This window comes from Athene noctua, chromosome 4, assembly GCF_965140245.1.
Source record: "Athene noctua chromosome 4, bAthNoc1.hap1.1, whole genome shotgun sequence".
Lineage (NCBI taxonomy): Eukaryota > Metazoa > Chordata > Aves > Strigiformes > Strigidae > Athene > Athene noctua.
The window spans coordinates 84,504,457-84,530,653 of NC_134040.1; the positions used below are offsets into that span (position 1 = coordinate 84,504,457).

The 26,197-nt window shown below is 38.7% G+C and overlaps 1 protein-coding gene across 1 annotated transcript in view; it reads right to left on the reverse strand.

Moving 5' to 3' along the window:
- IQCM (IQ motif containing M) overlaps positions 1-26,197 on the reverse strand; it is a 179,679-nt gene that overhangs the window by 68,216 nt on the left and 85,266 nt on the right. The window contains 3 exon segments of the mRNA XM_074905949.1: positions 6,882-6,949; positions 10,399-10,488; positions 15,926-16,003. Coding sequence (XP_074762050.1) covers positions 6,882-6,949; positions 10,399-10,488; positions 15,926-16,003 — 236 coding nt within the window.

Consider the following 26,197-nt stretch of genomic DNA (forward strand, 5'->3'; position numbering starts at 1 on the left):
GAAAAGTTTAATTTCTAAAAAAGGGAAAAGCTTAATAAAATCAACAGTTCTTAGTCTGCAACACTCTTGAAAGGGCAGAAACACAACCTGAAAAAATGGAGTTTTCCACTGCAGTCTACAATTAGTGCTGGCAAATAGCGAAACCATTATGGCAGTACAACCCTTCACCACAGCAATACTGGATTTGCAAACAAAACAGAAGTTAATCCAGCACACACCTCGGGGGCCCCTCACTGTCACTGTGCTGGCACAGGGACGTTGATGGAAGATGGCCCTAAAATTTCCAGTTCAGAAGAGTTATTGTGCCTTCACTGGCAATCCTTGACAGCTCTCCTGCTACACCTTGCAGGTCTTTTGTTGCCCCCTTCTACTCTCTAAATCTGATCCCACAGTTAATTTTCTCCCTTCTACCCCTTGTACAGCTGATGCAGCTCATTTGCAGCCTCCCAGCGACACCCTATTTCACAGCTTTCCTTAACTTCAGCCATATAAACCTTTCCATTAAAAGAACTCACTTTCTGCCCACAAGGCACTTCCATGGGCCTATTTTATTGTCGTGAAAATGCAAACAACGGGCAAAACGATCTTGTGTACACGTGAATGAATTATGCTCCCTCAGAAAAAGCCCTCTGAACTGCAGTTTCTTTCCCTTCCTCCCCGTCTCTTGTCACCATGGGTTATTTTTCAAATGTTCTTTCACAGCAGCTCTTCACTGAAGTGAATGGTGCTACTTTGGGACCTTGGTATTTGTGCAGTAATTACTATTGTTCAGCCCTGTATTTAATAGGCAAGTGAGAGGACTACTAAAAATATAGCAGCACTCATAAAGATTGCCTACAAATCCCTTTAGAAAGACATACAAAGCTGTAGTCCCAAACAAGCCCTGTTCCATTCAGCGAAGCTTTTCTGTTAAACTGTAATGCAAAAATGTAAGACTGAGAAGAAATAATACTGGGTCAGAAGAAACAGAGGAAAGAATAAAGACCGTAGTTCAAACAACTGTGGCCTTGCTTGGGAGAGCAAAGTCTGTTTTATCACTGCTGCAAACTGTTCTCATCTTTTCAATTGCTTCAAGATCAAGCTAACTCTAATTTGCTCTAAACAGCTTTTGATTTTATCAAGAAAGCATCAAAGGGCCTGAGCAATATGTAGTGTGAATATCTTTCGTAAAGGTCAGATTGTTTTCCTGTCTTAGAAAGTGAAATCTCCTCACCTTCTTTATTTTATGATTCAAGCTGTATTTGAAAATGCACTGTTTATTTGCAGCACTATAGCTCGCTCTTCCCCTTTCCTTCCTGTAAATCTTATTTCCAGCTAGCACTGTCCTTTATGAAATAAAACGCTTTACATGCTTACCCATGAAAATCCCCATCGGCTGTGTATCTTCATGCTATTAAACAAGTGGTGGGGTTTTTTTTCTGATTGATGTATGACCATGAACTGTGATGAATCAAGCAAGAAAAATAATCGGTTCCAGAGTTTTCTGTTGTAAGATCGAAGTGAGGTGTCATAAAAAGCAACCCCCAAGAGTTTTGCTAGGTGGTTTGAAATTATGCTTGCAATAGCGTTAATTACCAATAGCCATGCAATTTTAGGAGCACATCACTGAAAATCAGTTATGTTGGAATCTAAAAAGGATAACATCGCTTCATCTGATACTATTTTTTAGCTTTTGACAGAAAAATTGGCCAGTTCTCTTACACAATAAGAAAAAATTAGGTAAATATGCCTGGAGCAGACAGGAGTAATTTGATTGTTTCTTAAAAAAAAAACCCCAACACATTTATAGAGGACTCAAATTGAATCCCAGCCCTGAGTTTTTCCATTCTACCCAGGTGTGACTGACTAGAGATCACCTAAAATGGTGACACAAAGAGCGAGACATGCTTCTGCCGAAGCTCAGTAACCATCCAATGTCCTTTTAGAGAGGAAAAAGGGAGAGTAGATGTTTTCACACTGAGGGAACTCAAGAGGCAGTGTGATTCTGCAACCCCTATTTAGTAGTGAGCCCAAGCAACAGATTGAGGTCTCCAGCTTTTGGTAGTCCTTCAGCTCTGAAGACCAGATTTTCAAAACTGTTCTGCTGCCATAAGTACCATCCAAAACTTGTCCTTTCAGTTCCTGGCCTCTGTTCCACCAAGTCTTTCACTCAGAAAACAAATTTCTTATTTGCATTATCTGTTAAACCAGGGGAGGAAAACTGACTTTCATTGTAAAAGTTAATTTACATCAGATCTTTCAGAGGTGCTAATTTTAATGTATTTTTTCATACAGGACCTATCTGTAGAAAACATAGGTTTGGCAGATATTTATAGATATACGGATTCTGGGATTCTATTGTCTTTCTAGTACCACATCTGTCACAGCCTAACTATGAAAATATATATACTAACAGTGACTTGGGAAAAGCTCACTATATTAATTCATTAAAAGAAAGGTGAAGGATCTGAATCAGACTCTGCTGGCCAGGATGAGCCATTCTGGAGAGAGCAGTATTGCCTTATTGAGTAAGGCCAACCATAAAAGATGGGTGGGTTTGCAAGTGTTTCAATCATAGCATTATTTTTTCAAAGTATAGAACAGATGGCTTATTTGAAGCACCTCACTCAACACTGAGAGTGCTGCTGATACGTTCAATGACTCTTTCTTCCACCATGTTTTTGCATGAATGGGCAATTGCAGCGTTGTCACCAGTCCTTCCCATGAAAATTGGTCAATGCTTTTTCATTAAAATGCTGTTTTCAGCTACTTAGAGGAACTTCAACTATTGGAGCTGAAGTTTTCTTTGCTGAGCATATGCATCTTTAAACAACAACAACAAAAAAAAACAAAACAACAAAAAAAAAACACAAAAAAACCTCTCAAAATGGCCTACTAGACAAAAACTGAATTCCAACTTGCCTCCTTGTTTTCTGCTAGAAAATCATTATTCCATATGACAGAAATAGAGGTGGGCAACAGAATGAAAAAGCTGAACTAAGTTCAAACGAGTGCCTGATTGTGACTCATCTCTGTTCATGAATAAGGATGAACCCAGTCAATGCAAGGTTTCTGGCATTATTTCCTTATCATCAAATATGTTTGATTTCTCACATATTTGTCATCAGCTCCTTTGGCTTGGATTGTTTTTGGCTGATAGAAAAAAGCTAGACCCTTGATTTAACTCACATCTTTAGCTATCTAGCTCATTGAAAGAGAAACACTCTGCATTCTATCGCCTTTATATGAGGCATAACTTATAGCAGAAAATAAAGAGTAAAAGACAGACTCGAAGTTCTGTTCTAAAGGTTTCACGCTTTTGCTGAGAGAAGGAGGAATGAAAAACAGGATCCAGGTCAACCTGCAAGTCCCTTTGGCTCTTGCAGACCACAGTGGGCTACCAGAAAATCAGCATTTCTCTTCACGGTTTACACTACCTTACACCCATCTGGTTCCTCTGTATCCCACTACTCATCTGAACTTTCCTCAGCAAAGGTGGGTAGAAAACAGCAAAAGAAACACTCCTCCTCTTCCCTCAGTCTCTCCTCACTTGCACACTTCTGCTCTTGTCGAATGTCTCTCCAGGGTCCTGTAGGAAGACTGCCAGTAGGAAATGCTGACAAAAATATGTGCTGCCTCTCCATCATGCAAGATGGTAGTTTGAACCTTAAGAGGGTCACGTAAATACTGTAAGGAGCTATGTTAATAAGCTCACAGAACGTTAGGGAGAGTTATTCTTCTTGATATTAATGTTTCCAAAATGGCAGGTTGCTAATTATTTGGCATCAACAAATAAACAGATCATATCCATTCTGTACTATCAACAGAGTATCTGTACCTACTTTGATGTATCTGTAAGCAAAGTGGATCAGTAGATCCTAGGAGTTCCTATGTATGTGTGTGATACACACACAAACGCTGACATTAACACACAAGAATTGATGTTTGCCTTAAAGCTCTTGCCTCATATTTTTAATTGAATCAATTATTTAGCTTTTTTAACAGTGTATCAAGCCTTTCCTACAAGAGGAACGACAATATTCATAAATTAATATGCAGTTTAGACCCAAAGGCGTACAACCAAATTTGTACAAACATTTACAGAATTAGCCAGCTTTTGTTCCCAGAAGATATGGAAGAAGCTCTGGTCCTCTTGCTTTACAAGACAGGTGGACTAATGTCATTTGCTAAAAACATTGTAGAATTAATCCTGACATTTTTAATCAAATAATTTACTATTTTTTACTGAAGACTTAGGTGTTCAGCTAGTCTGACAGTTGTTTGAATATGGTTTGAGGAATATTGGCACAAATCATTGAATACATTATTAGAAAACATGTTTTTCTTGCATATTCCTAGCCATTTTCACCACTATTTATCAGTTCCTTGCTCTTAATGATAAAATCCACTAATCCTAAAGAAAGGCTCACTTTTACCTCAAAAAGAGGGACAACCTGTGGTTTGTGCTCTTTTAGTGTATTTAAATAATATATATTTTTTAGAAGTACATGTACTTAAAAGCTTTAAAAGCATTAAATAGCAGATCTTTTAAAACTTTTTCTTTGAAATTTTTGCAGATATTGTGAGGATACAATGATGAGGCTTTTTTATAAAGATACGTAACACACCGTGTCATAGCTGAGCTGATGCTCAGCTTTAACTTTCTCTACCTAGAGTACAAATTGTGCGGGTAGTCCCAATAAAATAATCGGTTATTCTGTTTTCAAAGATGCTGTCAAATTGTGTTCTCTCTTTTCATTCGTGACCCCAGCACTGCCATCTAATCTGCCAGCACATCTAGGGCTTGATCACGTGTATATGTATATATCAGGGTACAGGTTTTGGACTAACAGACCCCAATAGGAGACTATCACAAAGTAAGAACAACTATGTCCCTTAAGGAGGGCAGTTGCAGGTTTTTGGGAGATAGCCTCACATTTTTCTGCTCCACTGAAGAGCATCACAGCGCTCTCAGTGACTCCACAGAGGTTTCTACTCTTAATCACATTATCCCTAATGTGCACAGCATGAGTGGTGGCAGCAGGATAGCCAGCCTTGTTGGCCAGCAAATCTGGATCAGCTAGGAAGGAAAAGTAATCCTGTGCTGAATAGACTGTAACAGATTGCTTCCTCCTCGTAATGAATGGAGGACCAAAGCACAAACTGTAATTGAGAGCTAGCTCCCTACTTGATCTGATCTGGGGGTGGACAACTCTAGGCTGCCGCTGAGTCAGTTTAAGGCAAGTTGTCATGCTGCACTTTAATCCTAAAAAACAATCAAATAAAGGTTTTCAGAGCCTTTCTTTGCCTTTTTAAACAATATCTGCAAAAACACATTGTGGATATAGTCTAAACATTCCCGTTCATTGAGACAGCAGTATCCTATTGATAGTAGCTTAAATCAGTTCTTTTTTGTCTACTTGCATGAAAATTTAGGTTTTGAAATGTGTAAAAGACCTAAACAGAAGGCACTGGAAGACAGAACGGATGTTAACACATTCTCAATACCTGATTGTTTCAGAATCCATTGGCTTTTCTCATAGTCTTACATTTCCTTATACCAAGGTTTCAGAGTGCAGAGAAACAGAAGATCAGAGCAGACAGATCACTTTGCTGCTAACAACAGCCTACCTGGGGACTTTTAAGTGCAGTGGATTAAGAAAATGTGTAGTGACTATCATGATTCAGAGCCCAGTTAAGTCTGTGAAAGCCCCAAGAAGCATTTTTGGCAAACATGTTTTTGCTATTGTTTCTGTTTATCAAGGAAAACTCGGGTCAGATTAAGCGTCTTACTTTCACTAGTGTCAGATCTTTTTATCTATTTCTCAGTGCCCTTTGTCTGAAAGAGATGGAACTGAGCAAGTTCAATAGGTCTCAAAAGTATTAAGTCTCGAATCTTGCACCAGGAGCCTTTACTGCAGCTCTCTTTGCAGTCACATTATTTTTAGTGAGTTTCCACGGAGGAATAGAAGTTCAGGCTCTGTCTGCCCTTATACTACAGCAGGTTAGGCCGATGAAGAGCTAACGCGAGCTAAAGACAGGATTGAGCAGTCAATGCTGGCAAAGGGCAGTCTTCAGCTGAGGGTTATGAGATCCGTCCTGCAAGATGAAGGTGTCAAACAGGCTGGAGCAGAATTAGGCTGGCTGTTTGGCAGCAGGGACAAGCAGGGACAAGCTGGGACAAGAGGCAGAACAGGGGAACACATATGATCAAAACCCAAGGCTGGAGCAGATACAAACAGGTGCTAGGTCTCAGGATCACAGAGCTACACCCAAGTGCCTTGATGGGGAAACCTGACTGATGGGAAAACCATCAGCCAAGATTTCAAGGCAGTATCTGAATCCCTGGGGGACAGACCGTGTCCAGGCCATTTGGCTGTTGTTTGGATTGACAGTGATTAGGTGTCCAAGTATCCAAGTAAGGTTTGGGAGGGGTTTGTTGCATGCCAGGATTGCTTAAGACAGGAGGGGGCACAACGGGACTTGATAACAGCACTGTCAGTCAGCCAAGTTCTTGGTACACGCTCACGTACACACAGAAATACGTGTAATACCTTTCACTCTGGGTTTGAAGGGCAGAGCATAAAGGTTTCAAGAAAACTAGCAAAGACTATTCAGTAGGAGGGGATTAGGAGGTAAATATGGATTGTTGTCCCCGAGATACACGGATTTACAAAACAGCCAGAATTTTTCTTAAAAAAAATAAAATCCAAATTTGTCTGGCATTAGTGTTGTAAATCTTTTGACGTTTTGCAGAACATTACAAAGAATACACGGAACATGAGGATTTTTTTAAAAATACCTCTCCCTCCAAAAACTCAAGATAACTTTTCTAATACTTAGTATAGGTTAGTCAGATAATATCTACTCTCTGTACCAGAAAAAAATTTACTCCTCTTTACCCTTGTGTATGATCTGAAACCCAGGAATACCACATGGTCTAAAAGCACAGGGTAAATCCAAGGATCTGCTTGAAAAAAATAAAAAGCAAGCAAAATTTTATCTTTGCTCTATCTCTACAATCTTACATTATAAGCTAAAGTCTCATTCTGTGTGAAGTATCACTTCAAAATATGTTTTTAAACACTTAAAAGTCAAAATGAACCATCTGAATAAACGGGTTGGGGACTTTTTAATGTGAGAGTGTTTAATTTCTAAATTAGCTATTCTTATTAGATGTGCTTAAAGTCATTACAATCTAAAAACTGCTTTGTGATAATAGGAAATAAATTGATGGCTTCATTCTAGTTCTTCACAGACTGACTTCTGTCATTGTGACTGTAATTAGCTGCCACTCATGTTGGCACTGTGGGTGGGGAAGTCAAAGGATGAAAGTAAACAAATATTTTCTGTGGTAGCACTGCAAAACACGGGTTTGTCCATATTGGTAAAGAAGACTGGGCAAGCAACATTGCCTATGGTGATGCTGTAGCTCTAATGTGAATAATAGATGTCAGCGAGACAAGAAGGATGACTTCTGTGAAGCTGCATTCTCTTTTGGATGGGTGGGAGCAGACTGGTCTGGCTTTTGGTTCTTCATAGTCCTGCCAAACTGTCTGCTCATCTGTTCACAGGCTGCTCTGTGGAGTCAGCTCCAGATGTGTCATTTTATTTTACCGTTAAAACATTGTAGTGTGTAGCTGTCATAGTGGGTAATTTTCAGAAATAAAAAAAAAAAAAAGTATATTCTATTTGAAAAATCAATTACTGAAAACTACTGACTGTTCATGAGGAGCAGACATATATTTGCTGAATCTTAATTCAGTCATGGAGATTGTGTTCCATTAAATATATAAATACATTATATTAACATAAATAAGTTTAACGTGTTTTAACCTAGCTGCTTAACTGTGGTTAATGTTACATAATGCTGGACACATAAAACACACTCATCCCAGGGAACAAGCTGGTTCCCATGGCCGGTTTCTAGGACTGTTGTGAAATAAGGAAGAGTCACAGGAGCCTCCATGGGATAAACACAGCTCAGTTTCAGCTCTGGCTTGGAAACAAGGCTATCAAGAATTGCCATGGCCAACAGTAACACAAAGTGCTTTTGAAACTTGAGAACTTTTTTCCACACCTGCTGTGCAACAAGGATCCAGATATTATCAAAAGATCAACAGGAAATTCATGGAAAGGAAATCACTATCATAACTCATGTATGTAACTGAGGTTGATATTTAGGTATGCCATCTTGTAAACAATGCATTTTTTTTTCCTGTTCTATTTATTTAACAGCCATATTCATGTTCATGAAGATCCAGGATACAATAGGTATAGAAACTTACCAGATTTCATCAATATAGCTGCAGTTTATTCTTCCTTGGGGGTGTCACCAGTAGAACCTTACATAATTTCGCAAGGATTTGGGGAAACTAAATTAGCTTTCCTGTAATTCTTGAAGAATCTTAAGAGCCTGATGTAAGAGAAGGCAAAAGAGAAATTCTGAATAGGATTTTCCATTTATTTTGAAGTTAGGGTTCACGTTCGTGTACTACTGATGATGGTGGGCCACTCTCAATTTTAATTTCAGCCACGTCTCTGCACTTCAATGGATATATACAATTGCAGTGGATGTGTGTGTGCCCTTAAAGTAGCTAGGCAATGTGTTCATGTTACTACCTTCACTCAGAAAACACGTAAGAAGGTGCAAACACAACTACAGGTGTAGGAGCATGTAACAGGCACACCCCAGGGTTTCCAGTAAACAGGATTGCATCTGCAAAACGTTGTCACAGAGGTGCAGGTAAACTCAAAGTAATCAAAAAAGCAGCCCAAAAATTCGGGATTAGAGACCTCGCTGCAAAATCCATTTGCACACAGCCATCTTTCTCCCCTGCTGCTTCTGATCTATACGGTCTTCTTTGCTACTCCCTACTTCCTCCCCTCGTTATGATTCCGCTTCTCTTTACTGCCTAGGTGCACACAAGAAGTGGAGGGTGGAGAGGGGATCCTAAACAGTGGAAACCCTTTGACGTTTAGGGTTTATTGGGTTCAACCCCATTTTTTGGGTTTATTGGGTTCAAACATTAGGGATCAATAGGGTTATTAATCAAATAAACATTTTAATAAATACATTAAGGTTCGTTCTTTTTCGATGGAAACAGGAGCAAAGGGAAGGTCTTTCATAAACTATAATTTTGTCTTCACTTGAGGATACGTGGAAAGAAGCAGCCAAAGCTCACTGATACAGGTAAACCATTTTTTGTAAGTAGCCATGTCATTGTGCTCACGCAAGGCAAATATAATTACCCTGCTAAACAGATAAAGTGGTAAGTCTCTAAAACTACACACTTAGATCTCTATATTCTCCTACAAATACTTTAATTTCAAATTGAAATTGAGAGTGTTCTGCTAAGAGTTCCTTAAAGTTCTAGGATTCAGATGACAAAAGAAAGTTGTGGAGGTTTTAGGCATTAGTAGAAAGGGGTTTGAAATAGTAATAAGGATGTTTGTGAAATCTTTAAAATTATCAAAAGCACAAAGCAACTTTGGGGAAGATCTGGCTCACAAAGTATCAGCCAAGATCGCAAATAAATATTCCTAATGGGTCAGAGTGTGCCCCATTACACATGTCGGTGGGTAGGCACGTGTTCATACACACGGTCTCCTCAGAGCACATGGGCTGCAGCCATCACTAAATACTTACCAAAACAGTTAAAAGCTTTGCAACCCAGGTCTATGCAGATTCTCTCCACAGGGAGAAATGAGCCACAGAATGATTATGCCATGCTGATTAGAACAGAACAAAGGGAAAAGCTGCTTTTTGGAGTAGAACTGGGTCAGAACTTCAGCCACCGTAAATGATCACCACCTTGTTTAGGTCAAGACAGCCAAAGATCTTGCTCTGTTTGTAGCTACCATAGGTTATCGTATAACTGATGCTTTGAAAAGGCAAAGTAGGTACTCTAAAAATTATATAAGTGCTCTTTTTTTAAAAAAACCAAACATTTCAGTAGTGTTTTACTGCATTTCAGTAGTGTTTTAGTTTAGATATAGGGCCTGGCCAAATATCACAAGATGTAAATATGAGTTTGACCACTAAAGTCTATGAGAAAAAGAAATAAGGAGTTTAAACTAGCAAATTTATACATATAAAAAAGAAGGTTCAGTTCTTACTATAAGTCTTTAAAATGTATTGCGGGAAAGGATGGCTCATCCTGCATTCTTCAGTGAGATCTTCGGAATAATCTATATATTGAAGAGGCAATAGCGACCTCCATAAAAATAAATGTAAACAAGCAATCAAACAGAACTTTTATTCCCAGATTTTTTAGAACTTTATAATTTCTCGAAGAATTTACAGTAAGAAATTTACAGTAAATATAACATGTAATTTGTAAACAGGCAGAGTCGACTTCTTGTTTGGCTTTGAGAGGAAAACCAATTTATAGTCCTGTCAATTATCCCAGGTCTTACCTGAGAGATGAAAAGTTCTCCTTTTCCTCATTCTCCAAAGCTCTACTCACAGAGTCAATCCCAGACAACTCAACTATACTTACTGCCTCTATGAAAAAGGCAAGTGATATAACAAAGATTTAAAATATATTTATTTCTATAGTTATAAGCACAGCCAGCTCAAGAGAGACACCAAGCCATCATGTTTTCCTACAAGAGTATGAGAAACTTCTCAGGAAAACTACAAACATATGCACATACTGCAAACAGACATCTTTTGCAGTGTCACTCTGCGTTTAATTTTAGACTGCAAACCATTATAAAAGTGGACCACACACTCCACATAGCTCTGTTTTATATTCACAAGCACAGAGAAAACTAAACCGCTTTTAAGCATAAAAATTGCTTTAGAAAGGATCTGATTAGGAATGTACACATACAGCAATTGTTTTAGAAGTACCAAAGATAGCAAAAATATTCAATAGACTTCAACTGTGCACACTATAAGTACCGTTTCTTTCCCCTTGCTCCCTTCAGAAGCTTTCCTTAAACAATAAAAATATTTCTTCTGTATTTACTTCCCACTTACTTTCCCAAATTAACAAATTATGCTTTTGAAAAACGTTTTACATTTTGTACTGTGTTCACACGCACAGACACATGAATTTGGAAGCTTTCTGTTTCTTTGAGTACCCACGTAATCCTACCACAGGGCACTACAGGCGAGGTAGAACTGAAGATGCTCATTCCTCCAAGCCCCAGCAGGCCAGTTCAGCACACTGGCAAACAGATCATTTTTTAAGTCTCTCCTGCAAGCACACACACTTTATGAACACAAAACACTGGGAAGAAATCAAAGTCACTTAATTTCATTAAAACAAAGTGGAATACAAGTGGGAACTGTAATTTGAAAGTGAAGAATACGGGGGGATTCAGAAATCAGCCAATTTTAACTCATCCCGTGAACTGCTCTCACCTCATCGCAGCAGATGCAATGCAGTCCACACGACTTTCACTCACTAACAGCTCACTCCCATCAGTATCAGACAGAAAAAAACACCACCAAAGTATGTATTGCTAGGAGACGGAGTGCCAAACCCAGAGTAGCCGTGCGGAGGTCTTGGTTTGTACCTGCTTAGGAATATAAAGTTCCCTCTGATTTATATTGTACTTTATAATATATCCCTTTGAAATCAATCATTCCTCTTCTGCATTTGAAACGTGTACATGTTGATTTAACACAGGTAAAAGCTTTTTCAGTTGCGGTGCCGTTAAGTAAATTCGCATATTCTACAGGGGAAGTGAGGCAGGCTGAATGTTTTTGGTCTTTAGTTTGGATATTTCCTCAGTTTTGTGCTCAATACATTTGTGCATTTTTGCAAACTCTGTTTTTAACAGAATGACCCTAAACCCATTCTCATCAGAGTTGTACGACTTTCAGTCTCTTTGTTCTTGTGATTATTAACATGTCATTAGCTCCTCAATCAACAGAGAATTTTCCTTAGAGAATTTGAAATTCAAATGGAGAAAAGAAGCGGAAAAATTCTATCTTTGGCATAAACCTCTCAAGATTTCTTTATGTATCATCAAGTACATGGAAAGGCTTTACATGACATCTGTAACTTCCCCAGCATGCAGTACACTACTCTTCTAAATGCCAGGTACCCATCTTTTATGAGAAGACTTAATATTAGCATTAACCCCATGGCTTTTCCAGCTGATATTGTCTTTCCTCTTCGCATGCAAGTTTGCAACACCTCTCTCACATTTTGGCACTTTCATTTCATACTTCACAGTTTTATTAGCACTTTGAGCTTTAAAAGATAGCTCATTTATTTGCTCTATCTAGATACCACAAAACTTTGAACACACTATATAAAGATGTAGAGCAAGATAGTGATGGAGTACAGTCAGACACAGATAATGATCCTGAAAGCATTCCAGAAATTGATCTAATCTAATTGCCCTTTGTCTAGAGCAGCAAAACCAGAGTTCCTGCTAGGCTGCAGATTGACGTCTGACAATTTGCACCCTGTCTTGTTTGCTCAAAGATCAGCCATTCTGATGGCAATACAAAAGATACAGTGTCAGATGATGGCAAAAGTTCCATGAGACTATGTGCAACTGTTCTTTCAGATATTTCTCTTGTATAGCCTCTATAAAAATACACATTTGTGTGAGTACAAGCAAGAATGGTTGCAGGCTTCCACTGCTAGATTCCTTTTCAGCCATCTCCTAAAGGAGGGATGGTTTAGGTCACTACTGTTTCCTGAGATCTGCTCTCTCTTTTTCTCACTATCTACCCTCAAGACAGCCTTTCCTTCACCTCTGTCTCCTCTCCCCTCTCTGTATCTCTTGTCCCCTCAGCCAGACATCATGGTTGAAGGCAAGCTGAAATAAGTGGGTCTGCAAGAAGATCCAGAGGTGTTCAAATCCAGAAGCATTATTGTCTCTAAATGAAGGTAGAAAGTGAAAGGAAGGGTTTGGTCATGACTTGGGAGAAAAAAAAAAAAAAAAAAAAAAGAAGGTATCAGATCAGTTACCTTTGAATATAAGGTGCAAGCTCTAAACAAACCTCTATGGTTCTGATACAAGTAGGTCTGTTCTGCAGCATTGCTGCTGTTCTGTTCAATGAAATATTCAATAATGGTAATTCTCCTGCTTCTTGTAATGTGTGGGACCTTACTATCTAAAACTGCAACCATTTAACAGCCAGAAACATTGGCCAAGACTAACGCTAAGGCAGAGCATGAAGTCATAAACATGCACAGATGTTACTATTTGAAAACATTAAAGAGGTACTGAAGCTCCTGAGCACATCCCAAGTTGTGTTGATTTCAGCAGTAGTGAGTCATAAGGGAAGAAGATACTACTAAAATTACATGCCTGGGACACTTTTCTTTGCCACTTACATTTAGAAAGAAAACAACAGTGTCTTTAGAAAACTTAATGGGAAGGAGATCACTCTGAAAGACTGCCGTTACCAAGAGCTAGCATGAATAAATCTGCTTGCCTGTATTTATGCAGTTAACCAAATACAATGCTAATGCGTTACACATTTCTGATGATATCATGGATGGCTCAGGAGATCTAGTTTCACAAGTATCTAAAAAAGGTTAGTGCTGAAGGTTACAGGAAGTTACGAAACTGATTATTTTAAGGAAAAGTTTATTTAATAGAATTTGGGCAGTTTTATAAACAGAGCAAAGAAAAGTGGAACTACTCACACATTCTGTGCCAGTCCAGCTCTGATTAATAATTGCCTTGGGTTTACTGAATTATTCAATTAGATGAGTGAGCTCCACTCAGGAGGTCTTCTTTTTTTCATTAGTCCCTGAACCGTTTCTGAGTTCACTTCGGTAGGAGCTCAAGCCTACTCCAGCATGCGGGAACAGGGATTTCATGCTGAGCGTGGAAATCTACCAGTGTGCTAATATAGTAATGCCTATGCTATCTGTTCTGTTGCTATCTTATCCTTGTATCCCAGAGGAAAGGGCTCCCAAATCAAGAAAATATTAGAGATGCATCCCTGTTCACTTTGGCAAGTATAATTGATGGTTTCAGAAAGCTTTCTTTAGGGGAGAAAGTAAAGTCTCCGAGATCTGTCTTGGCCCATTACCTGCTAGAAAACTGGAATTTTAACCGAGGCAGAGAAGAGCTAATGTTGTTCATTTTGCCCTTTTACTTGTACAAGAATAAAGATACACAAAAAAAGAGATAATTTAAGCTATCATTGTGTTGCTAGCTCAAGAAATAGGATACCATAACTGGAATAAATTAGGAGTTCATGGAAATATAAATTTCAGATTTTCTCCTGATTTTTTGTTGTTATTCAGAGATTTTTCTCTTCACTTTTCTCTGTTGTTTAGGGATCCTTTTTGTAGAAAAAACTTTGCCCTAGATACTTTCTCTCCAGAAACGCTCTCTTTTTCTCTGATGCCTAGAGAGAACTACTTAACTACACACACTTTAATAAGATAGCAGGTATCAGTCAGTATCTCCTTGCTGAGCCCAAACTCAGGTTAATGAAATGAACCAGTGCAAATTTCATGTCACCTTTTTGCCATCTGGTCACCTACATATCACAGTATCAGTCACCTCTACCTATTCTTGTAGAATTTGGTGTGGTTTGACTCTAGATTTAGCGTTATTTATCTATCTAAATATCTGGATGGATACTGATGGAGAAGCTGGTTTGATTCAGAGCATTTCAAATGAGGTGCAATCCATCCAAGGCAGGTACACTCTTTCTTGGTGGAAAAAAGAAAAATTAAATAACAAATCTAAATGTAATAGTGGATCTTTAGGGCTTAAGAATTGCCAGGTAGACTTTCTCAACACTCTTATTGAATTTCAAAGATCTTTTTTTTCCCCTCAGAACTTGACAAATATCATAGTACTGCGGCACTTGGGCCACCTGTACAAAATACAGATAAAAGTCTATAGCTTAAAGAACCCAGGATGTTGGATGTGGTTTATATCTTGCAGTATTTAGTGGCTTCATTCTTTTAAATAAATACTTGGCAAGGCCAAAGAAGTAAAGCTTGAAGGCCTTCTTCCTAAAATGTGAGCTGTTTTCGCAGTGTTGAATGGCTCGAACATTTGCTGTACAGAAAAGGAAAAACCAGACTTACAGATACTTTCCTTCAGAGAGATGCATCCAGCAGCCCTTTACAACCCTGTGTAAGTTTTGTTTTACCTCAGGTAGAACTAGTGAAAGTTGTTAAACTTATCAGCTGCCTAGGTATGAAAATTGGAAATATTTCTACAGTGTCTATTATTACAGTGGTTTTCTTTCTTAGCAGATGGCAGGGAAACACATGAAGCCAGGACATCCATGTTTAAAAGCGTATTAATGCCAGTCTTCAAAGCAAGATAACATGGACATGTGTGGACAATGTGTTCGCTTCTGACACACAGAGTTCAGGGTCTTCAGTGAAAAAAATTCTTTAACTTCACAAAAAGTGAAGTTCCCTTCCACATCATGGAATAAATAAATTGACCCCAAACCAGGACCAATCACATGACATTACATGAATGACACAGAAAGTCCACATGACATCTTGCTTCATTTTCTTCCACATCAGAGTGACTCAGAGAGTCATGGTGAGGAAACAAATAAGGGTCACATTCAATATAAAAATCTGTCGGCTGAAAAGATACCATTTTGATGGAAACTGGAGCTTTGAGCAAATTAATATTTTATATTCAACTTATCTGCTTTTGGCAGAAAAAGTTACTTGTGAGAGACGAAAAACAAAAGCAAACAACCCACCTTTCCAAGATGGTGGTCTGCTCAAGGTTTCTTTGTGTAATTCTGCCAGTGTTTGTTATTCATAAACCAAGCTACACCACGCTTACAGACAGCTAAGATTATAACGTAGCTCATCAGCTGCATATATCTATTAACGGACACGGGAAAGTACCAGTGTCAGGTCACATGATAATGCGGCCTCTCAACAAAAGAAGCAGCAGTGAGCAAACAGCAGAGTGCAGAATTTCCTCCTGTTTAAAAAAATTACATGTGAAAGGTAAAAAATTCTCTCCTTCTTGCTCCATAGCATACTGTGGAGATAGGTAGATGTAAGCCTTGTAACTTTTGACGGCCTTCCCAGGGAAGGTAGGGCTGAATGTTACAGAAAGCGGTCTTTTAGGTCACTTGTACAACCTCTCTTCTAACCGAGAGTCTTGCTGAAAACCTCTTTTGCAGCTTGTCTTTCCGAAAGCTTTGGCACCGTAAGAGTCGGCATTATTTTCCAAATTAGAAGGAGCCGTCACAGGAGTCTAAGACAAGCCTCAGCTGCAAGAAAGTACACAAAGTTGCTGGGAAGATATGGACCTGTTGCACTTCTGTCGATAAAGTGAATATGTATGTTATTAAGATGATGATCGCTTTTAATTATTTCTTTTGCACTGAATTATCTCCAAGCTCCTGTTATCAAATCAGATAATAGTGAAATAAGCACTTAACTATCTCAGAAATGCCACAAGTCCAACGGTGGCATTTCTCTTCGTTTCCCTTATGAAATGAAGCCTCATCATCTGACTTCTTATTCTTTATTTCCATTTAAGAGAAATTGTTGATTTTGTTGAATGCAAATCACTAGCTTGTTCTTAAATAAAAAATATGAAAAAGGAAAATGAATAAATTAAGCCGCAATTTTCAGATCTTGAAGCTGCTTCTGAATGCGAAATTTTTATATATAGGCTAAGTGCCCAAATATGAAAATCTCTGGCAAGAACCCATCCATCCTTGACCCAGAACTTTGAGATTAGATTTTACACCTTTTTAACAGCTGGTCACTTAGCACTGGCCTATTTTATGCAAATAGTCTTCCATTTGAATAACAGTCATTTCCATTTATTAGAGTAATTCAATTTCCTAAGGACAGCCTAATAATACAGCTGCCACATTATGCCATGGATGAATGTAGTCAAATACTTGTAATTATATTTTAAATATGTTACTGCTATTTAGTATTCTATCACACCCACAGCATGGCTGGTAGCTCACAGATATGAAGTACAGAGATCCCTGTCTTATCTAGAGAACATACAGTGTAGGTCCCTGTTCTAACAAGGATCACTCTATTGGTGCATTTTGTAATGCTTATGTAGGTAAAATTAACTTTAATGAAGAAAAGTTTGGCTGACAGTCATTTTGCACACATATCTATAGGTAGTTCAGCAGAGGTGAGTTACTGCACTAATTACACAGTATTTCAGAGAAGTTCTTCCATCTAAATTCTGAGCTTGGTTTTGCTGCAGGCTGTAATAGCACAAAAGAGGGATGCATTCACAAGGCCTCAACTACTCTTATCAGTAGGTGAAAATATCCTAAAGGTCTTTTATAACTAAGCCAGTTCCTGTTGGAACCAGTAGGAAGGGGTTTGTAGAGAGAACCAGTCTCTGTGCTGGAACAGACAGATGAGATTTGAGAAGGGCAGCAGCTGAGCAGGAAAAAAAAAAAAAAAAAAAAAAAAACAAACGATAGAGAGGTTTTGTAAGACAGATTCAAAAAGAAATGGGTCATGTGTATCAATGCGTTCAGCAGTCCGTAATTTCTATCTTCAGTTAAGGACACAAACAAGTTCACTTTGGTGTCAGATGACACCAAAATTCTCCCTTTTCTCTCACTGCCCCGAAAACAAAGTGTCCTTGATAAAATGTGCCCAGCATCTCAGCCACCCCTCTGAAGTATTGTTGCTCATGCTTCTCCAAGCTGCTACAAGCGAGTGGACCACAACTTTCCGCAGCACAAATACAGTAGGAGAATGTGCTAAAGTTATGCCTGCACTACCCCTCCCCATCTGAGTATATGTTAATAATTATTTAATAGTCACGGGTGATGGAAGGGAAAGTAAGCCAAGGAGGTAACTTTTAACCAGTCCTATGACAATTTGTACCATCCGAGACCTTCCTCAAGAGGTTTATCCTTAATCTAAATTTGTTGTAGGCTCCTTGGAGCTTGTGACTTCCTCCCCCACCAACTCTCTGTTCAAGATGCAATAAGAAAGACTTTCCATTCTCCTGTTGATTTCATCCTTTGGAATGAGCCACATTCCTTCCTTTACCCCTTCTTCCGTGCCCAGATACGAAAATTCTCAGCGGTCAGAAGCAATATTGTCTTCTACTTGGTAACTTAGAGGTGTTCAGTGATATTTACACTTTAAGAACTTGTTGGCTTAATAATGTCTATTGGCTTCTAAATCAGGAGATTCAAGAGTTTAAGTATTTTAATAAAAATTTCCATAACAGTGCGCTGTTTGGAGAAGGCAGCTAACAGTTATCTGCCTGTATGAGCTAAATACAGCAAGTAGTAATATTTTAAATATTTTACAATGATGATGGGTTTTGTTCTTCATAAGTCAAGAGAATCTTTTCCAAAAATTATTATATGCATCCCAGGCTAGTCACTTTCCAAACTTGCAAACAGATGCAAGCCCAAATTCAAAGGGCTTACAGTCAAAGACAAGCAACATTAAATTTGAGGGGAAAGGAAGAAAATGTAGTTATCCTCAACTGCCTTTTGCCTGAACGTTATGAATTAATTATTTTCATGAGACATTTAATTTGACACCAGCTTTAGAAAGGATGTGCAAAAGGGAGCAGTTTCCTATATAGCTTGTTTCAAGAAGGATATGATCTTGTCAGGGATAGGAGGGGCACAGATATAGCACTCATCAAATTTGTTTTCAGTAGAAAGGCTTAGAGATTATGATGATGTAGTAGAGGTAAAAGCACGTAGGACAAAAGTAAAGCTGTGGAAGAAACTCGAAGATAATGAATAGAATCGATGTAATTTAGTAAGAAGGAAAGAGACAGTAAGAAGGTTGAAAGGGTGTGATGGGCAGTATAAATGACCTGGAGAAACACAGTCTGGGGATAGTAAAGCTGGAGGCAGGAGGACTACCAAAATGGATGATGAGAACAAAGACCGGTAGGTTGCAGGAGAAGGGTCAGAAATAAGTCACCAATATGAAAATGGTAGTAGATGCAGTGCGGAGGGAATGCACTTTAGGGACAGATAGAAAGGCCCTGGCACTCTCACAGTGTGGAAAAAAAACAAAACAAAAAAAAACCATACTGAAGGAGATGCTGTAAAATTAAGCAGAGAGATGGGCAGAAAATTAGCAGAATGTTTCACCAAACCCTGCACAACATAGTATTTTCAAAGGAAAGATTGACTTGAAAGTGTCAGTGGCATAAAGAAAAGAAAGGAGAAAAAAGAGCGAAAGACATCCCAAGCAATTCCAAGATTTGGCTACTGAAAGGAGTTTCAGGACACTGTCGAGGCAGAAAGCTGACTAGAAGTGACTCAAGGTATAGTTACAGAAATTAAGTAAATAATCCTGTTTGAAAAGTCAAGGAATTTAGATTTCTAAAGAGTTTGAGCAGTGGAAATTATGGAAGGGAGACTTGTCTGCATGTTACAGCTTGAGGTATTGCGTATAGCCAGTGATGTGACCCACACTATCCATAAACTGCTTCATCAGATTGAACTGCTCTTTTTAGAGTATATGTTTATATGGAAAACAACATCATGTATTTAATTTCAAATCATTTATCTGTAGAAAAAATTATCTACGAATGCATGTCACTTCACCTTGTATATGCCCACTACATCACACTTCTCTGCATAATTTCTACATTTACTCCCATAGCATAGCTTCGTTCATTACAAATAAAAAATTATCACCAAGATGGTGTCTGCATGACTAAAATTAATGTGCAATATGATAAAGAATGATTTATTTACTCTCCTTACAGCTGCTTATAGATTTGAAATATTTTTTTGAGCGCTAGCTCCATAAGGAAATGTTGCAGTTGAGTAAATAACTCCTTCCTCTCCCAATTAGCAGGAAGGTAAGTCCTTCTGACTCCAGCAGAAAACAGAGCTAGACAAACTCAAATATTTTTTAAGATCCTGCCAGTCTAAGAACTGGAAAATCATGTGACTCCAGTTTACAAAATGGAGAGGCACAACAGACCTAAAAAAATTTGCACAGGCTGCTAAATCCAATTTACACTGATGCTGACCTTCATCAGCTCAGACCTGTTTTTCCAATTATCAGGCCCAGCATAAAGGACACAGCCAGCATGAAGATGAACCAATAACCAAATTGTATTTGATACAGAAGGGTCAGCACATGGGTGAGCGCTGGGGGCACAAACAAGTCAGTCAGGTTATACATAATGGACATCAATCCCACTGACCCCAACAACGACACCACACGACCAACAGTGGGTGGGATAAAGGGTGACATGCAGTCTCCCATAGAAGGGACGGGAGACAACCGAGTCAACCAGCCAAACACATCAGACCAAGGAAGCCACACACTGGATCTCTGCACAGCCCGCGTTTACCAAAGCCAGAGCTGAGTGGAGCCCAGTCCCAGGGAGGCGGGAGGTCCTTCCCCAGCAGGGAACTCTGCACAGGGCATCCCCCTCACACACAGACACTGCCCCTCCTGCCAGGGGTCCCAGCTGTTCTCCCTACGTGGGACACCTGACCCTTGGTTACTTCATGCGGGACCCCTGGGGCTCCTTTACCCCATGGCTCTGTCTGCCAGGCCGCCCCACCCTGGAGGGAAGCCTAAAGGGAAACTCACCCCCCTTGGGAAGGGCTGTGGGAATCACCCACATGTCAGCCTTAATCTGGGCTTGGGGTTGAAAGCCCAGCATTTCAAGACTGTGTTCTCACACTCCTACTGCACGGCTGAGCAGTGTAACCGCCCAGGCCCACTGAGCACAGATCCAGGTGAACACTGATACTGCTCTGTGCAGTGGGAGGGAAAAAGGACTACAGCTGACCTGACTTACATCACCTTACTCTGTTTCGGAGCTCCTTCAGTAGGAACACACCAACAAGGGGATAGTAAAGCTGTGTAACCAAATAACCCCATAACCAAAACACCTGACACCATTTGCTGGCTTCACTTTTCATTCTTCATGGACCAGCAGGGACGTCATAATGCAGTAATCTTCTGCAAGCTTAGAATGAACTGCTGTTTTAAAATTTAAATAACATTTTGGAGCTTATATCCTGCTATTAGAAAAGAAGGACTGTGAAATGTGGCTTTCTTATCTTCCCCGAAAGTTTAATTGATTTTATGGAAATAGAGGATTGTACCTTGAGCTCTCTGGCTGCAAGCTTTCGAGTTTTTTCTTCAGAGAAGAAATTGGTTAATATACTGTACTTACATGACTGTAAAGCATTTGGCTTATTTCCACATTCTGAGCTACCATATTCTTGCTGATTTCTTGGAGCTAGGGGTGGAGAGTATTAAATACAATAACTTAAATGGTATTTAGATTGTTAAAGTTTATTTTAAAAAATATTAATTAGTTATTAGCTATAGCTGCTATAAATAAACTCTACATTCTTCTTCAGCTATAAAGGAGCAATACCTGCCTAATCACAGTATTTCTAATATGGGTTAGCCAATATCTAAGTCTCAAGTCCTAAGTATTGTTATCAATGATCTGGAAGAAAATACAAAGCAATTGCTGGTAAAACTTGAAGAGCACACAAAAATTGGTGGAGTGGCAAGTAATAAGGCAAATGTTCTATAGAATGATCTGTCTCAATTGGTTAGCTGGCTTCATTTGAACAAGATAAATTTTAATAAGGACAAATGCAAAGTCATAAATCTAGGCACAGGGAATGCAGGTCATAGTTATAGGATGGGACACTGAAAAAAGTGATTCTGAAACTGCAGGTGGGTAAGACACTGTCTGAACTCTCAGTGCAAAGCTAAAGGAACTAATTGGATCCTTGGAAAAGTAAAGGAATATTGAAAAGAAGTAGATGCTTTTCATTATTTCCATATTCAAAAACTGATGTCACCAGTGCCGGAGCACTATGTTTAGTCTGACATTTGCATTTTTAAAAACGTATTAAAACCCAGAAAACATTCAGAAGTCAATTAAAGTATATTCTGACACCTGAAAAATCTGCCTTAAGACCAAAGAAGGTCAAATACACTTAGTTTAATAAAGGGAATGCTAGACAATTATTTGTTCGTCTTTAGAGAAGCTAGAGTAAACCAGGAGAAATCATGGAAGGCAACAAGCTTAAAGACTGAGCTGTTTGGAGGAACATGTACATGTTATGTGTACAGAACTCGTGCAGATAGATGGCAAGCGAAAGCTGCTAAGTAGTTTGATTATGCACCTGCAGAAGGTGTTTTCTCTCGCTTGCTCTTAATGCTGCTAAATAAAAAGGGTACCATTGCTATTAAAATGAGAGATCTGCAGTGTTAATTTCCAAGAAATCACAAAACCAGACAATTCTAGAGTTAAGGAAGAGATGTTGCCTAAATACCTACCATTCATGTTCAGACCAGGCAGAAAAGAAACAAGTTTGGTCAGAAGCTGAAAATGCTATGAGGAATATATTTTCTTTCACCACTCCTTCAAAAACAAGGGACAAAGGAATCTGGGTAAGCCAGACAAAGAAGGATTAAGATAAATTCAGATCTGAAAAGAGGATGGAAACATTAAATAGGGTTCAGAAGTTGGGAGTGTGTGTTTTGGTTTGTTTTTCAGGGGTTTTTTTTAAACCACCACAGCATTGGAAATAAAAAATAAAAATCCAGAGAAAGTTGAAAGGAGAATTCCTTTAGAACCTCCTCACCAAATACAGACAATATCTCTAAAGAAATCAATAGAAATTGAATTGTTTGTTTGTTTGCAAACCAAGAACACTTACTGTGTTACTCCCAGAAAAAAAAAGATTCAGTAAACCTTGGGTATCAACTGTCAATTTCTCATTTCCCTATTTACAGTGAGGAAGAAAATCTTCTGTAATAGCAGAATAAGGTTTGTGCAACAAACCACAGCCTGTATGTGCCTACGCGGAAAGATTTCAAATTGTAACTGGCTTTTTAATCAGACAGAAAGGTGTAGAAAAACCCAACACCTAGAATTAAAATTAAGTGCACTTGTTTACACAGAAGGTACCTGTTGCAAGATAAAACTCACCAAGAGGTATTAGATTTTCCATCACCTGAAATCCCTAAATCAAAATCGGATGTTAATCTAAAAGATATATTTCAAAAATTATGGCATCATGCAAGAATTCCTCAGCCGTGTTATGCGGGAAGCCAGTCTAGATTACTTTTCCACCTTTGAATTCATTGAAATTGTGAAGAACAGAGGGATTCCTAAATCCCATTGCAACAGAAAAGATAAACTGCACCGGAGAGAAACGGCAGCGTATTCAGACAGACCGTATACTAAATGAATCCTCATCGTCTGGAGAGGGGTAGGTGACGCAGCATTTTCTGGCTTTCCTGAAAATATATTTTATAAGAGCAATGGGGGGTCAGAAGACTCAAAAGGGTAAGAGGGGCATCAGAAATTAAAATGTACATCCATATGTTTTCCTATTTCTTCAGACTGCATCTAGTAATTCCAAGGACACTCATAATTAAGCACAGATACAGCATTTCATTTTCAAAGTACTACACACACATTGACTAATCACCTAGAAATATTTTTAATCTGTTGGGCTTTCCGCATTAGCTTCATTTTTCAAGGTTTAAATATTGTTTATTATAAGCCTGAAGTATTCTGTGTGATGTTTCCAAACAAATTTTTGTATCTTTAAAAGATTCTCTGTTATAGAGAATAGTATGAAATATTAAGCTGCAGTAAAGTATTTGAGATTATGCTGATTTTATTTTGTCAAATACATGTTATTGTTTATTGCAATAAATAAAAATAATAATGTAGATAATTTCTGCAGGGAAAGAAAAAATATACAGAGAAGAAATCGATAATTATGTTAAAAAAAAAAGTAATCTTTTCATGACAGCAGGTTCCATGATAAATAGCTGGTAGGAGGCAAATTGGAGGGAAGAAAAGTAGCCAAGAGAAAAATTATCAAGTTATTTAGATGCATGACACAACCATTTTCTTCCCAGATATGGACTACCATGTATGAAAATGAGGCTTTGGTCAACACCTCTATTGGCTGAATTTAAAGTTTCATGGGTTATTTTTTTTCTCAAAAACAATTTTAGAATTCCAGCACAGGTGAAAATAATTTTTCAAAATGTGAAGGGGAAAGCAGAGAGAAAGTTCACCTTCAACCTTCACATTGTGGCAATCCCAGACAAAACCAACATTTATTTTATGTGACTGTAAATTCTGCAGAGCCTTTACTTCTTTGTTTTCCCGAAGATGTCCAGAAATATAACCTGTTCCCTTATTCTCCTATCTGAACAAAAAAAGTAATCCTATTTTCTTAAGACATCAATTTTTACCTCTTTCATGATGATGGTTTATAAGGTTGGAGTTTTCCTTTGATTCTGTCAAACAGACTTCTGTATTCTGATTGCAGCTGACCTCTGAATGCACCACAGGAAGCAGAAAAGTTTGATACCATCACTGCAGGGTAACTTCTTGTTATTGAAACAATGACTAGTAGAGAAGCAGGAGACTCTGTGAGAAACCTCTCCATTCTAATCACTGAAAAGACTTCTTCTTCACCAAAATGGCCCTGGAGTTCCTGATCTGATTCTTGAAAATGTCGGTGTGGAAAGAGCAGTGTTTAGTCAAAGGAGGATTTTGCTATGAACAGATGCAGTAAGCAGGGCCTTGTTTTTCTCGGTCGTCTCTGAGAAATGAATCTGCAATTCTTTATACATCCACCGCACCATTTTTACCTCCAAACTATTATTTTAACCCCGATTAGACTCAGTCTAACTGCGCTACTTACTGCACTCCTACCAGTTACTAAACAGCAAGGAAGAACCTTGGAGTGCTGTCGTTAAAGATATCACTTCTCACAACACGTTCTGAAGTTAGCTGCTGGGAAGGTACACGTGTAGGATGAAAGCAAAAGCACACTTATGGGGAGAATGCCATTTAATTCCCCTTTCTCCCTCCGCTCCTGTTCACCAAGAATCTCTTTTATTCATACACATACACACACCCAGAGATGCCCTAACTTCTCAAGGACAGTTAACGAAATGATCGAACGGGAAAAACAAAGGGCTTTCACACGTAGTTATCTGCAAAGGGTTTCCTCTAGCCACAGCTGACAAGACAAGCAATAAGCCACTAAATTTGCAGCTGGGTAGATACAGGTTAATTATGAGGAAGAACAATGTAATAGATGGGAAATGCTGGAATGGAATGTTAAGGGCATGTGCTGAGCACCAGCGTTAGAGGTTTGGCAAGCACAGTCAGGATGGTACAGCTACAGCTGATCCTGCTTCTGAATGGACACTTAGATATATATAACTATCTTTGTAATTAAAGAATGGATGATGGGTTTGAGAAAAAGAGGGTCATCCTGCATCTGATTTACCTGGCATATTCCAGAAGAATGAGTAAAAAATAAAGTATTTAGCTTTTAGGTATATAAACTAAGTCCTTTGTAAAATATTTAATGGAACATTCTGATCCTTTTTAATGATGATACTTGAGCCTGCATTTCAGCAGCTTATATGTGATGGGTTTTCACATTTGGGAGTAATTTTTTAGATCACCTTAAGAAGCTTTATGAACTACCACAGATCAGCTGCTTGGAGGTTGAATAACACTGCACCAAAAATCTTCCTGAAGGTCTTTCCAGTTTTATCTAAAAATATAATTAAATAAAATAATATTTTTAAAAGATTGCTTGGAAACCATATGACCTGAAACTCTTCGCAAGCAAATCTCACTTGCCGTTACCCACTCTTTGTTAAGATAAGATTGTGCTACAGTTAGATGGTATGAAGTTGAAAAGGTCTGTCTTAACACAGGCCTACCAGCCTCTCTTGAGTTCTTGTCCCAGCTCTGGCACTTCTTTCAGGTGAGTCCCCAACGCTCACTTTGAAGACAGGGTAATGTCTGTAAAAGCCTCTAAGTCTACATATAAATAAGTAAACTGTGGTCCAGGACCAAGCCCCAGCTTTGAGGCCAAAGGATGATGATTTTTCCTACAGAAAGGTGTTTGGAGTAATAGAAACCACAGCCAGCAGGAGTCCAGTGCTTGAACTGGACTGTTCTTTTGACCTTATGGATAAACATGGGCTCAGGGGAGACTACAGCCACGTGCCCAGGAATGTGGATGTGGTCAGTCTGTTCCACTTGACCTCAAGGACCAGAGAACAAATTCTGGCCTTCATTTTATTTAGCCGTACAGAAACAGTCAGAAGTGCAAAGAAATACACCCGAATGTGACAGGTGTCTCTCTCACAAATCAAAGATGAAAGGCATTAACAGGAGAAAAGCAGCTCCTATGAGAAGACAAGCACAAGTCAGTGATAGTAGGTGGGCTGAGCATCTTCCAGATTGAACCCTTCTTCCTTTGAATTCCTTG